The sequence below is a fragment of the Ictalurus punctatus genome, chromosome 14 (genome assembly GCF_001660625.3).
Source record: "Ictalurus punctatus breed USDA103 chromosome 14, Coco_2.0, whole genome shotgun sequence".
NCBI classification, from domain to species: domain Eukaryota; kingdom Metazoa; phylum Chordata; class Actinopteri; order Siluriformes; family Ictaluridae; genus Ictalurus; species Ictalurus punctatus.
The window spans coordinates 10,761,788-10,775,036 of record NC_030429.2 but is presented as its reverse complement, the minus strand read 5'-3'; the positions used below and the strand labels follow the sequence as shown (position 1 = coordinate 10,775,036).

The 13,249-nt window shown below is 37.8% G+C and overlaps 1 protein-coding gene and 1 long non-coding RNA gene across 5 annotated transcripts in view; one reads left to right on the top strand and one right to left on the bottom strand.

Annotated features, from left to right (window-relative positions):
• The window catches only part of rassf7a (Ras association domain family member 7a), a 34,290-nt gene extending 30,946 nt beyond the window's left edge, over window positions 1-3,344 (top strand). For 3 of the 4 annotated variants that reach the window (XM_017485858.3, XM_017485859.3, XM_017485860.3), the window contains 3 exons: window positions 158-332; window positions 967-1,063; window positions 3,068-3,344. In XM_017485858.3, coding sequence (XP_017341347.1) covers window positions 158-332; window positions 967-1,063; window positions 3,068-3,266 — 471 coding nt within the window. In that variant the 3' untranslated portion in view covers window positions 3,267-3,344. The remainder of the gene's footprint in view (window positions 1-157; window positions 333-966; window positions 1,064-3,067) is intronic. The other variant, XM_017485862.3, reaches the window with a different exon arrangement.
• A 1,402-nt stretch (window positions 3,345-4,746) lies between these two features.
• LOC128634898 (uncharacterized) lies at window positions 4,747-8,770 on the bottom strand. The gene is made up of 2 exons (XR_008397803.1): window positions 8,540-8,770; window positions 4,747-7,082 (listed from the first exon to the last, which is right to left on the bottom strand). It is a non-coding gene; the product is annotated as an uncharacterized LOC128634898 (long non-coding RNA).
• Between the last annotated feature and the right edge of the window lie 4,479 nt (window positions 8,771-13,249).

Below are 13,249 nucleotides of genomic sequence, written 5' to 3'. Positions count from 1 at the left end.
TATATGCTTACATTTAAAACAATGGCTTAAGTGGCCATCCTGTTTGAAATATACTACTGTGAACCTCTTACTTTTCAGCTTGATAAGTAATGACAGGCTATGCAGAATCATGAAAAAACAGTGTATTTGTGTAACTTTGTCCCTCTTGGGTGTCCAGGCTAAGCAGGAGCAGCTGGATGAGCTGAATAAGGAGCTGAGACAGTGTAACCTGCAGCAGTTCATCCAGCAGACCGGAGTGCTCCCAGCCTATAACTCCTCTCGTACAGACCTCCACCAGCAGCTAAACCAACAGGAGCTGGCTCAGCTATTGCAGGACACATCCATCGACAGTGGTACAGCAAACACGGTCACAAACACAGCATCTGTATCTGTCTCGTACAGAGTCGTCGTAGACGAGACTTCATTTACATATTCACTTCAATCAAGACACAGTGGTGCTTGAATTTTCTATATTTCTGCATAAATATGACTTAAAGGATCATCAGATTTGCACACAAGTCCTAAAAGTAGACAGAGAACGCAATGAAAAATTATATAAAAATATTACACTTGGTCATTTATTTATTGAGGAAAACGATACAATATTATATATGAGTGGCAAAAGTATGTGAAACTCTAGGATTAGTGGTTTAATTTGAAGGTGAAATTAGAGCCGGATCTATCAAAGTCGAGCACCCCTGTATGCTATCCACCGGACAGGTTATAAAGTCGTTTTGACATGCTCATATATTTAGGTTTTACTAGACTATTCAAGTGGTAACACGAACAGCTAAATACTACATCATACATCCGATTACGATCGTGATCAAGAAATCCTCTATGGATTTTAGCCCGTAATCAGATCATTCAGCACAGTGGTATTGTTCATTTTTCACTACACTATTAAAATCCAATTATCCACTGCTTTTGTAAACACTGTTTTTCCATTATAAGAATTTTGTAAATTAAACTTTTTCCTGTTCACAGATTCTCTACAGCGACCCACAGCTAAGCAGTTTCTGGGGCATCCGCGCAACCTGCGGCACCCCCTGGTGTCCAGCCTGAACCCTGAGGGTGTGTATGTGTGAGTGTGCTGCTCATCTACCCTGTCCTACCATGGCACCTCTCTCAGCCATGCCTGGTGGCAGCAGCGCTCTCTGGGTGGAAGTTCCCGCATGGTGCCCCCTTCTCATCCAACTCTGCTCTAATAAAGCTTGTAACCATGTGTCGCATTGACACCTTATCTGGCTGGCATCATACAAGGTTGTGCAAAAAAACACCTCTATAAGACCAGCATGCATAGCAGTTAGGATTATGATATTCAAATACTTGTGTATTCTTTGTGCAGTGTAGGACGTGTGCTATCTGCATAGACATAGTCCATTGAAGAATCTTTTACAATTAAGCATGGTTTATTTAAAAATGCAGCCTGGCCTCCTCTGAATTTCCTCCTCTTTGTGCAGATCATCATAACAGTAGGTTCTATGAATTTAGAATAGCAACAGTACAAAGTCCTAGCTTTGAAAAGGAATAGCTGCTATAATCCTATGACATGTTTGAAACTCAAACAGTAGAATTAGAAACCTTCAGAGTCGAGTTAAGAAAGTTTAAGCTTTACGTGGGTGTAAACATATCTCTTAAGTCAAAGGAGTGGAGCTTTAATGCATGTAGGGTTAGACGATGGATCTCGTTCAATCCATCATCCACCAAATGAGTTCTTAATGCAACATTCCGTTTTTGTGAACATTTCATCAAGTCCTTGTCTGGTGCCTTTCAAATAAAGTGTTGACTTTGTCCTTCTCAACACTTTAGTTTAAGGGACTGAGAGCCTGACCTGTACAATAGCTTCAAAAGCTAGATGGAAGAATATAGATCAAGCTGCTGTGTCATCATATTACTGGAAGTCATTGGCTTTTCAATGAGTGCAGTGTTTGAACACGACACAGTAGAAAACTTATGTGAAGGTGTTTTCATGGCTCCATTTTTTTATTATTATTATTATTTAAATAATAAACTAAAGTGTTATTTTTCCTTTTATTCTTATACCTTTTTTGATTTTGCAAAGACTTGCTCTATCACTGTTTGGGGTTTTTTCCCCCCTCCTTCATTTTGTTTGCCTTTTTTTTTTTACTGCTGAATTGGAGTCAGAGTTGTTTCATTGGTCATCTGTGCTTATCCATGTGTTTTAGTTTAGTTAAACAGTGTAGAATCAACAATGAACTGTAAGTGACTGACTCTCAGCTCAAACTGTGTGTGAGGGATCTACTGTGTGACAATGCCACGACAGCAATCGTCTCTGTATCAACAGAACAAGACACTGTGCCTGATGATGGTAATAAGGATAGTAATATTTAACTGCCATTATTGTATGTAATGTTTTACAGTTAATGCAGTATTAGTCTAGAGATAAAGGAGTATGAATGAGTCTATTGAATTATTTAGTGATCCTAAGTAGTAGAATGGTCAATTATCTAAAAAATAAATAATTAAAAATTTTACAAAGTGATGCCACGAATATTCAACATGCCTACTCGTAGAGACATGAATTAATTAGCAACAATTGCTCACTTTTGAGCAAATCAAACAACAGTTATGCTCAAACACTGAAATAACAGAAATCTGAAAGTGAAAAGGCATCAGAGGAAGTGATCAGAGTGAACTCGTGAACTCTTTACTCTGTCACTCCCACCTTAACACTGCCAAGCCAAGCCTGCTGATTTACTGATCCAAAGAACTCTGGATGTTGCTCATCTGATCAATATAAGCTAGGAATAATAATCGTGCTATATGAAGAGAACATTCAGCTTATATTATAATAATAATAATAATAATAATAATAATAATAATAATAATAAAAGAGCTCTACACAGGAAATGCATCCAATTTTTCTTTCCTTCCTCCTTTTTTAAACTTGGCTTCCCTTTGGGTGTGTGGGTGCCTTTCTCTTCTGGTTGATGCTTTTCCAGGTTTTTCCAATGGCATGGGCTAAACCAGAATGGCTCACAGTGCATGGTTTTATTTTTCCTGAATTAAAAACTCGAACACTGAGCACATCACTCCATATCATATTCTTGTGTGTGTCTTACAGTCCTGACATCCAGGGAGTCATCTTGGAGGTAAAACCTGAAGGGCCAAGGATCTCTCTTATTACCCCTATGTACTTAACCAGCTACTGCTCTAATGGTCCTACTCATCTCATCAATGTAATATTATATATCTGCTGTATATACAAATATATGTTTACATTTAGTTACATTCCAAAACATGTATTTACTGTAAATTATTAACAGAAAGGTTTATCTAGAGAACTATTACTTTTGTTTATGTATTTAAGTCTAATAAAGACAGTGCTTTGTGTTTATATACCTACAGTCTGTGTGTCAGTTTTAAAGCCAGGGTTATTTACATGGGGGGGGGGGGGGGGGGGTATTTAAACCTCAATTCAGCTAACGATACACCCGTTTTATTTTCATCACATTAAAATCAGACACGGCTCAAATGGTGGTGTGACTTCAACAAGTGTGATAAACTATCGCAGATATAAAAAGATTTCCTCTAATGCTAAAGGAAGCACACATCCTGTTCAGCTGGGAAAGCGTACTTTTAGTATGAGCTCATACCTCACATGATGTGTGCGTTCTATACCAAGACACGTCAAGGGTCTCTTGATGATAATACAATAAGCAGCATGATATAGGAGACACACTCTACCTTAAAAATATCCAAAGAATGGCTAACGATTCATTCTGAAACCTTTCTTACTGAATAATGTACTTCTGTTCAACAATCTCAAAACGGCAGCCATGTAATCACCATTATATTGTCTGGACTGATGCACATATTCAGCTTGATCCATTCTTAATTGGCCGTTTGGGTCTTATGATCATTTATGGGAAATCAGATTAGCGTGATAGCATCAGGGAACTGTCTGATGGCTAAAGGAAGCCAAACCTCAAATCCTTGCATCTCTGCGAATTATAGCATCCTTCAGTCCCGCCTGCCAACAAGCACCATTCACACGGTCTACGCAGGCTACAACAAATCCAAAACAGAGGAGCAGGATACAGGACTCCTCATGGAAAGGTGGAGGAATACTTTTGTGTCACATATTTATGAGGTAATGCTACACAGGAAGGTCAACAGTTCAGTGTGTTTTATCTCATCACAAATTCCATTTTGTCCACTACTCATAGTATAAACAAACACTCATGCTAGTCATACACATCTATGCAAGACCTCACTTCTAAATGGATATCATGTGAGAGAACTAAATGCAACATGTTACACTAATAGTCAATAGACCTAGAAAGGTGAACTTGTATACACAAACACTGTCAGGTTCCACGTTTAAAAGGTCAAAGAATACATTAAAAGGCATAAATCTATATACAGTTGCATGAATCAATAAGAGACTAGTTATAATGGTTAGATCTTTCCTGTAACAGAAATATCTTGTAAAGGGATATGGGAGGAATAGAGACGCATTGACACTTTGATATCAAAAGCTTTTGGGCAATACCCGATACTGCTTTGATCTTGACATTCTCATGGAAAAACAATTGACACTCTGCAAACTCTATGCAAAACCTCCTAGGTTTGATGGTGATATTATGTTCATGTGACCTGTGTTATGGCAGTCAATATTACACATGATCACAGGATAAAATACATCAAATACTGATCCAGCCCTCAATAATCAGCTCCAGTACTGACAGCAGGGAGTGAGGCAAAACAAAAAATTAAATAAAAACAGCAACAACGTTGATACACAGTTCATTCACGTTTATTATATAGTGGAACAGCAGATCTTGGTAAATATGCTTTAACACTTCAATCCCAACTCAAAATGAGTTATACTACTGTAATACAGAATAAAGTATTTAGAGTCATATGTAAACTATTTCATAGTGCCTGTACTGTTGGAATGTTTAGATAATTTAATATTACTATAACACATAAGCTATACAACTGTAATAGAGATCAAGTATAACAGCCACAGGTTATAGTACAGTAAAAGACAATGTCATGGCCAATGGTAGATTATAATACAGTAATAGAGATATTTAGTTAGTTTATGTCCACACTTAAGTTGTAGTACTGCAAGAGATACAGCCTATTAAACTCTGAATCGGCACACCGATACTTAGAATCCTCACATACCTTTCTTGTTATTCACAGAGCTGCTGAACAAAGTAATAACGCAAGATAACACATAGGCTACACTCCTTTAACAATACTGTCTCATGTAGTCTACACTACTGTAATAATGTAGAGTCATGTATAGAGTATACTACTGTACTGTATGGTCACTGATCGGTTATGCTACTGTAAGAATGTATAGTCAAATATGGACTATACTGTAGTGAATGGTCACATGTAATCTATACTACACTAATAAGGGTTGGTCACATGTGCTATACTACTGTAAGAATCTATGGCCACATGTAGTCTATAGTACTATAATGGTCAAATATAGGCTATACTACAGTAGTAAAGCATTGTTGCATGCAGGCTATACTACTGTAATGATTTATGGTCATATGTAGGCTATAATATTGTAAGAATGTATTGCTACACTACTATAAAAATGTCAGGTCATATATATACGCTATACCACTGCAAAGAAAAATAATCACACGTAGGCTATACCACTAAAGAAAAATAGTCCCATTATATTATACCACTGCAAGAATATATGACAACATATAGACTACACTATTTTAATTAAGTATGGTCAAATATGGGCTATAAAGAAATCCAATCATTAAAGTCCATAAATTAAATTGTGCGTTAATAAAGGAATGACACAGGGGGGGAAAAAAAGAAAAAAAAAAGGTATTGAACACGCTGACTGAAATTTATTTAATACATAGTGGAGAAGCCTTTGTTTGTAAAGACCGCTTCAAGAGGTTTCCTGTATGAAGAAATTAACGGGACGCAGTATTCAGGTGTGATTTTGACTCATTCTTCTAAACATATCGTCTTTCAATCTTTTTCAGTTGGATTCAAATCAGGTGATTGACTGGGCCATTCTTACGCCTTGATTTTTTTTCCTCTGAAACCAATAGTTTTTCCTTTGCTGTATGCTTTGGATCGTTGTCCTGCTGGAAGGTCCACCCACGTCTCATCATCCTGGTGGATGGCAGCAGATTCTTCTCAAGAATCTCCCAGTAAAGGGCTCCATTCATCGTTCCTTCACTATGAAGTTCCAGTACCATGTGATGAAAAACAGCCCCACACCATGATGCTTCCACCTCCAAACTTCACTGTTGGTGTAGTGTTTTCAGGGTGATGTGCAGTGCCATTACTTCTCCAAACATGGTGTGTAGTATGACAGACAAAAAGTTCAATTTTGCTCTCGTCTGACCAGACTACACTCTCCCAGTATTTCATAGGCTTGTCCAAATGAGTTGTAGCAAACTTTAAACGAGCTTCGACATGCCTTTTCTTTAGTAATGGAGTCTTGCGGGTGAGCGTGAGCAGTGGAGTGCATCGCCTATTGTTTTCTCTGTGACGATGGCACCTGCTGCCTCCAAGTCTTTCTGGAGCTCTTTCCAAGTGGTCCTTGGCTCTTGGGCTACTCTTCTGGCTATTCTTCTGACTCCCTGGTCAGTAATATTGCGTGGAGTTCCTGTGCGTGGCCGGTTGATGACGGCGTGACGTTGCTTCCACTTGCGGATAATGGCCTCAATGGTGCTTACTGGAAAATTCTGAAGTTTTAAAATACATCTGTATTGGATTCCATCAATATGTTTTGCAACAATAAGGTTGCGAAGGTCTTGGGAGAGCGCTTTGCTTTTACCCATCATGAGATGTTTCTTGTGTGGCACCTTGGTAACGAAAAGCCTTTTTATAGACCATCAATTTACTAACCCAGCTGATATTAATTTGCACAGATAGAGGGTATAATTACTTATGGATTTCAGCTGGTTCCTTCCATGGAGAACTGCTTTTTCTTAACATCTTCAATACTTTTTTCCTGTGTCATTTCACTTTATTTACGGACTTTAATGTTGTGAGTTCTTTATATTTCCAGATTTCTCGAGTTAATACTGATGTCTGGTGAAAATTTCATGGGAATAACCTCATCGGAAATAAATTTCCTGGGGAAAAAAGAAAAAAAAAGTTCACGCGTTCAATACTTATTTCCCCCACTGTATAATACTGTAAGAATGTATGGCCACATATAGGCTACACTATAAAAACATATGCTTGCGTCCATTCAATACTAGCATAGTAAAGCATGGTCACATCTACGGGACACTACTGTAGTAAAATATTGTCGCATCTAGACTACACTAGTGTAGTAACGTTGGTTGGGGTACAGACCACACTAGTGTACTATTGTTGAGTCACATAGACTTTACGACTGTAGTAAGATCCTGATGTTACATCAGTACTGTACTGATGCATGGCCACATATAGGATATACTACTGTAACAAACATATGGTCACAAACTATACGACTCTATACTGTATTGGATCAACTAAAAGTATTTCTTACTGTTATATACAAGATTACTAATGTAACAGACAGAATAAATTCCTTTACACACGAAGGCTACACCATCAGATAATCAGGATGAAGTAGTACTGTGATATGTAGGCTACACTACTGTACTGGAAACTACTGTTTTTAAGCCATATTACTCCGACTTGTAAACTATACCAGGTTTGTAGCGAGCAGCAATCATATTAGATTGACATGTACACATTACTACCATAACTGAGATAAGGAAATAGTTCAGTGGCTTGTAGAAGACACAGTCATAATGGAGAAGGTGCACATGTGACCTGGAGCACGTACACACACACACACACACACACACACACACACCACAACAGTAACAGAAAGTAAATAAAAAATACCCTAATATACAGTAGGAGAAGAGGCTTCCGGTGCGAAGACAAGTTAAACAAGTCTCCAGCGGGGTTTCCTTGTGTGCTGAAGTGAATGTGAAGTGAGAGAGGACTCTAAAAGCTGGTTAGCCGCTGTCACACGCACAGTGGAGAGGAGAACAGGCGCAGTGTGCGTTAGTCAGTGGCTTACCTGCCTTCAGAAACTCAGCGGCCTCAGCAAACCATATACAACCACACAGCAATCAAACTGAACGTGGAAACGCCATTAGTCCATCTTCATCATCATCATCATCATCAGAGCTGACATGATAGGGCTGGAGCGTTAGGTTTAATAATTATTCTGGTTTACATTTTATCCCGACATATAAATTATTCACATCAGAGGTTTGCCTGCACGTGCAACCACTTGAACAAGAAGTGGTTCATTTGGGAGGGAAAATGTATATTAATATTATTTATTTATTTGAAATAAGTGTTCATTTAACGTATATTTTGTCAAATAATCACCGCACTTGAGAGATTTAGCTGAACATGATAAAATAAAAAATAATCCTCCAATTACAGGCGGGGGAAAAAAAAAAAGTTAACCACAATTTATACAACAGCATATCAAAATGAAATGTTTTCTTTACTAACCATAGACAAGAAATTAAATCATGGTGTTAAGTGATATATTACTATAATTAAGTCGGTTACTCACCACTCAAGTTTTCCATTAAACAGCATCAATCAAAGACAGAAAAACGATTCCAGTTGCTATGTGGTCGGTCCCATCAAAACAACCGAAGCACTGCTGGAGTTTTTTTTTATGTATTATTAAATAATTTCTTAATAAAGTAACGTTTTTTTAAAAAGGTTCACAAGAAGAGCGCAAGAAGTTCAGAACACTTGCGCTCTACCAACCCTGCCCACTCCTCTGCTTCTGCAACCTGCCCTGCTTATGCAAATAACCACTTTTCAATCCTTTTATTTAGCCAATCGTATATCAACGTTAACGGATTAACCACGCCCTTAAATTAAAATTGTCAAATAACAAGCTCTGAGAGGTGGGCGTTATGACGCATTGTTCGGTTGACTCTGTCTGTGTTATAGTTGGGGTGCGGTGCGTTCGGTTTTGCACGTCTTACTTTGGGACTGAACCATTTTTAATGTGGTAATTTCGTGTCTTTGTTGACATTACGATTTTATTAGGGCACTGTTCGTTGTTAATTGTATTTTACAAGTGATACGTGATGTAAAGTCAGCGATAGAAAACAGTTTTTTAAGGCATTTATGTGTTTTATGAAAAATCGCTCCCCTCGCCGCCAAAACAAAGTGGTTGGTCTCAGTTCACTTGTGTACTGCGTTGCCATGAAGCTGGTGTGGATGTGCACGTAGCAAGGATGCATCGGAGAGAGAGAAAGAGAGAGAGAGAGAGAGGAAGCGATTTCCATAAAACGAAATGACTGAATTATTACATGACCCGCCAAACATCGTTGAGATGTGAGGTTTTCCGCGTAGAAATTAACTTTGAAATTAAAATGTAAAAAAAGGTAATAAAATAGTAGGTAAAGCTAAATATTTATTTATTCATTAATTTTCCTTCCTCCGCTTCCCTTTGAAATATATATATATATAATATATAATAGAGCATGAAACAAAGCCAAACGTTTAAAATGGAATATTTCACATATACATACTTATAAATAAATTTCAATAGATGATTAAACATAGTAAATAAATACTGATCAAAGCCTAAAATATTATACATTTAATCAAACCATTAAACCTAAAACATATTTTATAGTTTTTCCATAAATTATTTATTCAAATGTATTATACTTCAGGTTCATATGGGTCTTTTTTGTTTGTTTAAAGTTCGTTTTGCTTTGTTTTGTTTTATTTCAAAGCTGCTTGTTGGATTCAAAATGTTGGTGTGGTGTTAACACTCCCACTGTGGGTGTACTATAGGGTTTGCTCTACAGTACACCCAAACTGACACACCACTTGCTAGATGATTAATACCTTTTGGTTATACAAGCACACTTTACGTGCACAACTGCAGGCACGGAAGCTTTACCAGGGGGTTGAATGCTACAGGATATTGGATTACAAATTAAATAATGACTCAGTGTGAAGTGAATTAAAATTAAAGTGTAAAATGTGCCTGTGTTAAATGTTCATAATGTCCCTAGTTCTTCAATGAAAAACATTGTACTGGGGGTAAATCCTTTGTAACCGAAGAAATAAAACAGTGACAGACACATCAGTACAGACTCTGGTTATCTTTCTTGGCAAGGCTCTGCAGAAACTGTAATGCAGCCATTTTTAGTTCCTGCTTGATTGAAATGCATTATGTGGTCCTCAGACGTATGTTTAGTGAAATGCATGCCCATGTTCCATCAGATTGGGGGACTAGCTAACCTAATCAGGGAAATATGGCACTGTCTATATGAAAATGTCATTGCCATTTCTTTTATGAAATAAATAGCCTGTGTTAATGTCTTAAAGGAAACCACTGAAGCACTTATATATGAAGGGATCCGATTCTGGTTGTCCTTGGAGTTGAACCTACTGGACAGTTGCATTTAACTTTAATCCACTGATCTCCCAGAAACTAGGAAGTTTAAAATATTGTCACAGCAGTTTTGTCCTCTTTCAGCTGCTTCTGTTTGGGGTTGTTACAGTGGATCACCTGTCCACATATTTTGATTCTGTTTTACGCCAGACGCCCTTCCTGACACAACTGTCCCATTTTCTGAGCTTGGGACCAGTACAAGCCAGTCCAAACCAGGATCTGCAATTTGTAGAAAAATCTGCACAACATAGCATCCAAAAAAAATCACCTTCATCAGTAACTATTCTGGTTAGGGTTTCCCGTGAATCTGGAGCCTTTCCTGGAAACAATGGAGGGGAGGTGGGAATACACCACACAGCCAGCCATGAACAATCACATTCTCACACAAATTCACACATAGGGCAATTTAGTGTAGCCAATCCACAAACTGGTATGTGTTTGAAGTGGGAGGAAACTGGAGGCGCTGAAACTCAACATAGACAGTAACCCAAGCATAAGATCAAACCAGGGACATTAGAGCTGTGTGGTGGCAACACTACTTGCTGTGCCACCATGCAACCCCAACCAAAAATCAAAATATTAAATATACAGATTTTATTTTTTATTATTTGTGTGCATTTCTTGAACTGTATTCGTGTTTACTTTTTTTTATTCACTCTGAGAAAAACAATTTTCACTCTACTTAAACTGAACAGTTTGTTATTGTTTACAGAATAGAAACTGAAACTTTATTTATGATTTAAAATTATATTATTATATTATAATTTATTTTGATTACTGCAATATGTAGGCAGTGGGAAAGTTAGGCATCTATGAATTCTTCTACACCAACAGTACTTTAAGGTGCGGTTTAGATAATGCGTCTTTCAAGACTGGAATCTTTCAGAAAGCAATTAAATAAAAGGTGTTTGAATGACAAGTGAGTGGACGGCTTATGTGTTTTTAAAACATAGTATATTAAAGCCTAATAATTGCAGTCATTTGAATAGAGGCTATTTAAGAGGATTAAAATCTGTCAGCATGATTTCAAATGTTAATAATCTTTGTAATAAAGATTGGTCACTTATTGAGCATTCACAGTGAGTAGATTCAGTACATCTTCTGCACTGCAATGTGATCAAAATCCACTTGTTTAGAGTTCTGTGAATGTGTCAGATCACATAATGATTTGTAGTGGCAACTCCCCACCACATCAAATGATAAAAGTATGAAATGTTCATTGTGGTCACTTCTGTTTCTGTTGTTGTTTATGGTGAAGACTATCTGAGGAATTTTGATGTGGCAATTAAGGTTTAAATTATAGCTGCTGAGTGAGATTACTGTTCAAGCTACTTTATCAAGGCCATGCTGGATCAAGAGTCTATCCAGAATATATACTGCAATTGTACTAGAATTTGTAACTTTTGAAACCGTGTTTCAAAACAGAGGCTTCAATCATTTAAATAACCTCTATGCACATGAATACAATTATGTGACTATAATATGCTACATTTTAACAACACTTCCAGGTTAGGTTGACAAAGCTTGGAATGATTTTTCCTAGTTGAAGTTAGTAAATAACTGACTATGCACGGTGCATTAGTGGTTAGCACGTTTGCCTCAAACCTCCAAGGTTGGGGGTTTGTTCCTGCCGCTGCCCCGTGTGTGTGGAGTTTGCATGTTCTTCCTGTGCTATGGGGGTTTCCTCCGGGTACTACACGTGCATGGTAGGCTGATTGGCATGTCTAAAGTGTCTGTAATGTGTATGATTTTGCCCTGTGATAGATTGGCACCATGTCCAGGGTGTACCCCGCCTTGTGCTTGATGCTCCCTGGGATGGGCTCCAGGTTCCCCGTGACCCTGTAGGATGAGCGGTATAGAAATGTATTGTTATGAATGTGAGATAGCCTGACATCACATACTTCCACTGCAGGCCAGAATTTATTTCCACAACAATTTTTTTTCCTACAGCAAATTGCCAATAACGCCTTTTTTTTTTTTTTTAATATATAGTATATAACAACACCATCCATCCATTTTCTATAACGCTTATCCTACAGGATAAGAACTTGGAGCATCGGGCACAAGGTGGGGGACACCCTGGACGGGGTGTCAATCCATTGCAGGGCACAATCGCATACACATTCACACAGCCATTCATACACTACAGACATTTTGGACATGCCAATCAGCCTACCATGCATGAAGGAAACCAGAATACCCAGAGGAAACCCCCACTGCATGGGGAGAACATGCAAACTCCACACACACACACACACACACACACACACACACACACACACACACAGGGCAGGCAGTGAGGCAAATGTGCTAACCCCTAAACCACCATGCCCCCTAAACATAAATATAAAAATGATTTTTCTTTAATTGGCGTGTCCTGACATGGGTTGGCATCACGTCCAGTGTGTCCCCCACCTTGTTCCCCAAGTTCCTTACAGAAAACTTCACCAACAATTAACTGTTGGTTTGACGTTGGACGTTCGATATTCGCAGTTATGCGGAAATTAAGGGACAGTCTCTAAAGTTATGTATGACATTGTTATACACGATTCTAACTTCAATAGCATTTGAAGGGAATGACTTACAGTCATATAACCAACTATAAAGTGTTCATGTAGGTGTCAGCTATAATACACACCTTTTAGATTTTTGATATTTAATAAAATAAACTATTGAATCATATATAAAATTTTCCATGTATTTTATTACTGCATGGGTTCATATATTATCATCATATTAAACCATATGTAAATTAGATATGAATTTCACTACCGAATGGGCCCATACACAAAATATGCCATTATTTAAAGCTCAATAGCATTTGAATTATGATATATTTTGTGTATGAGCCCA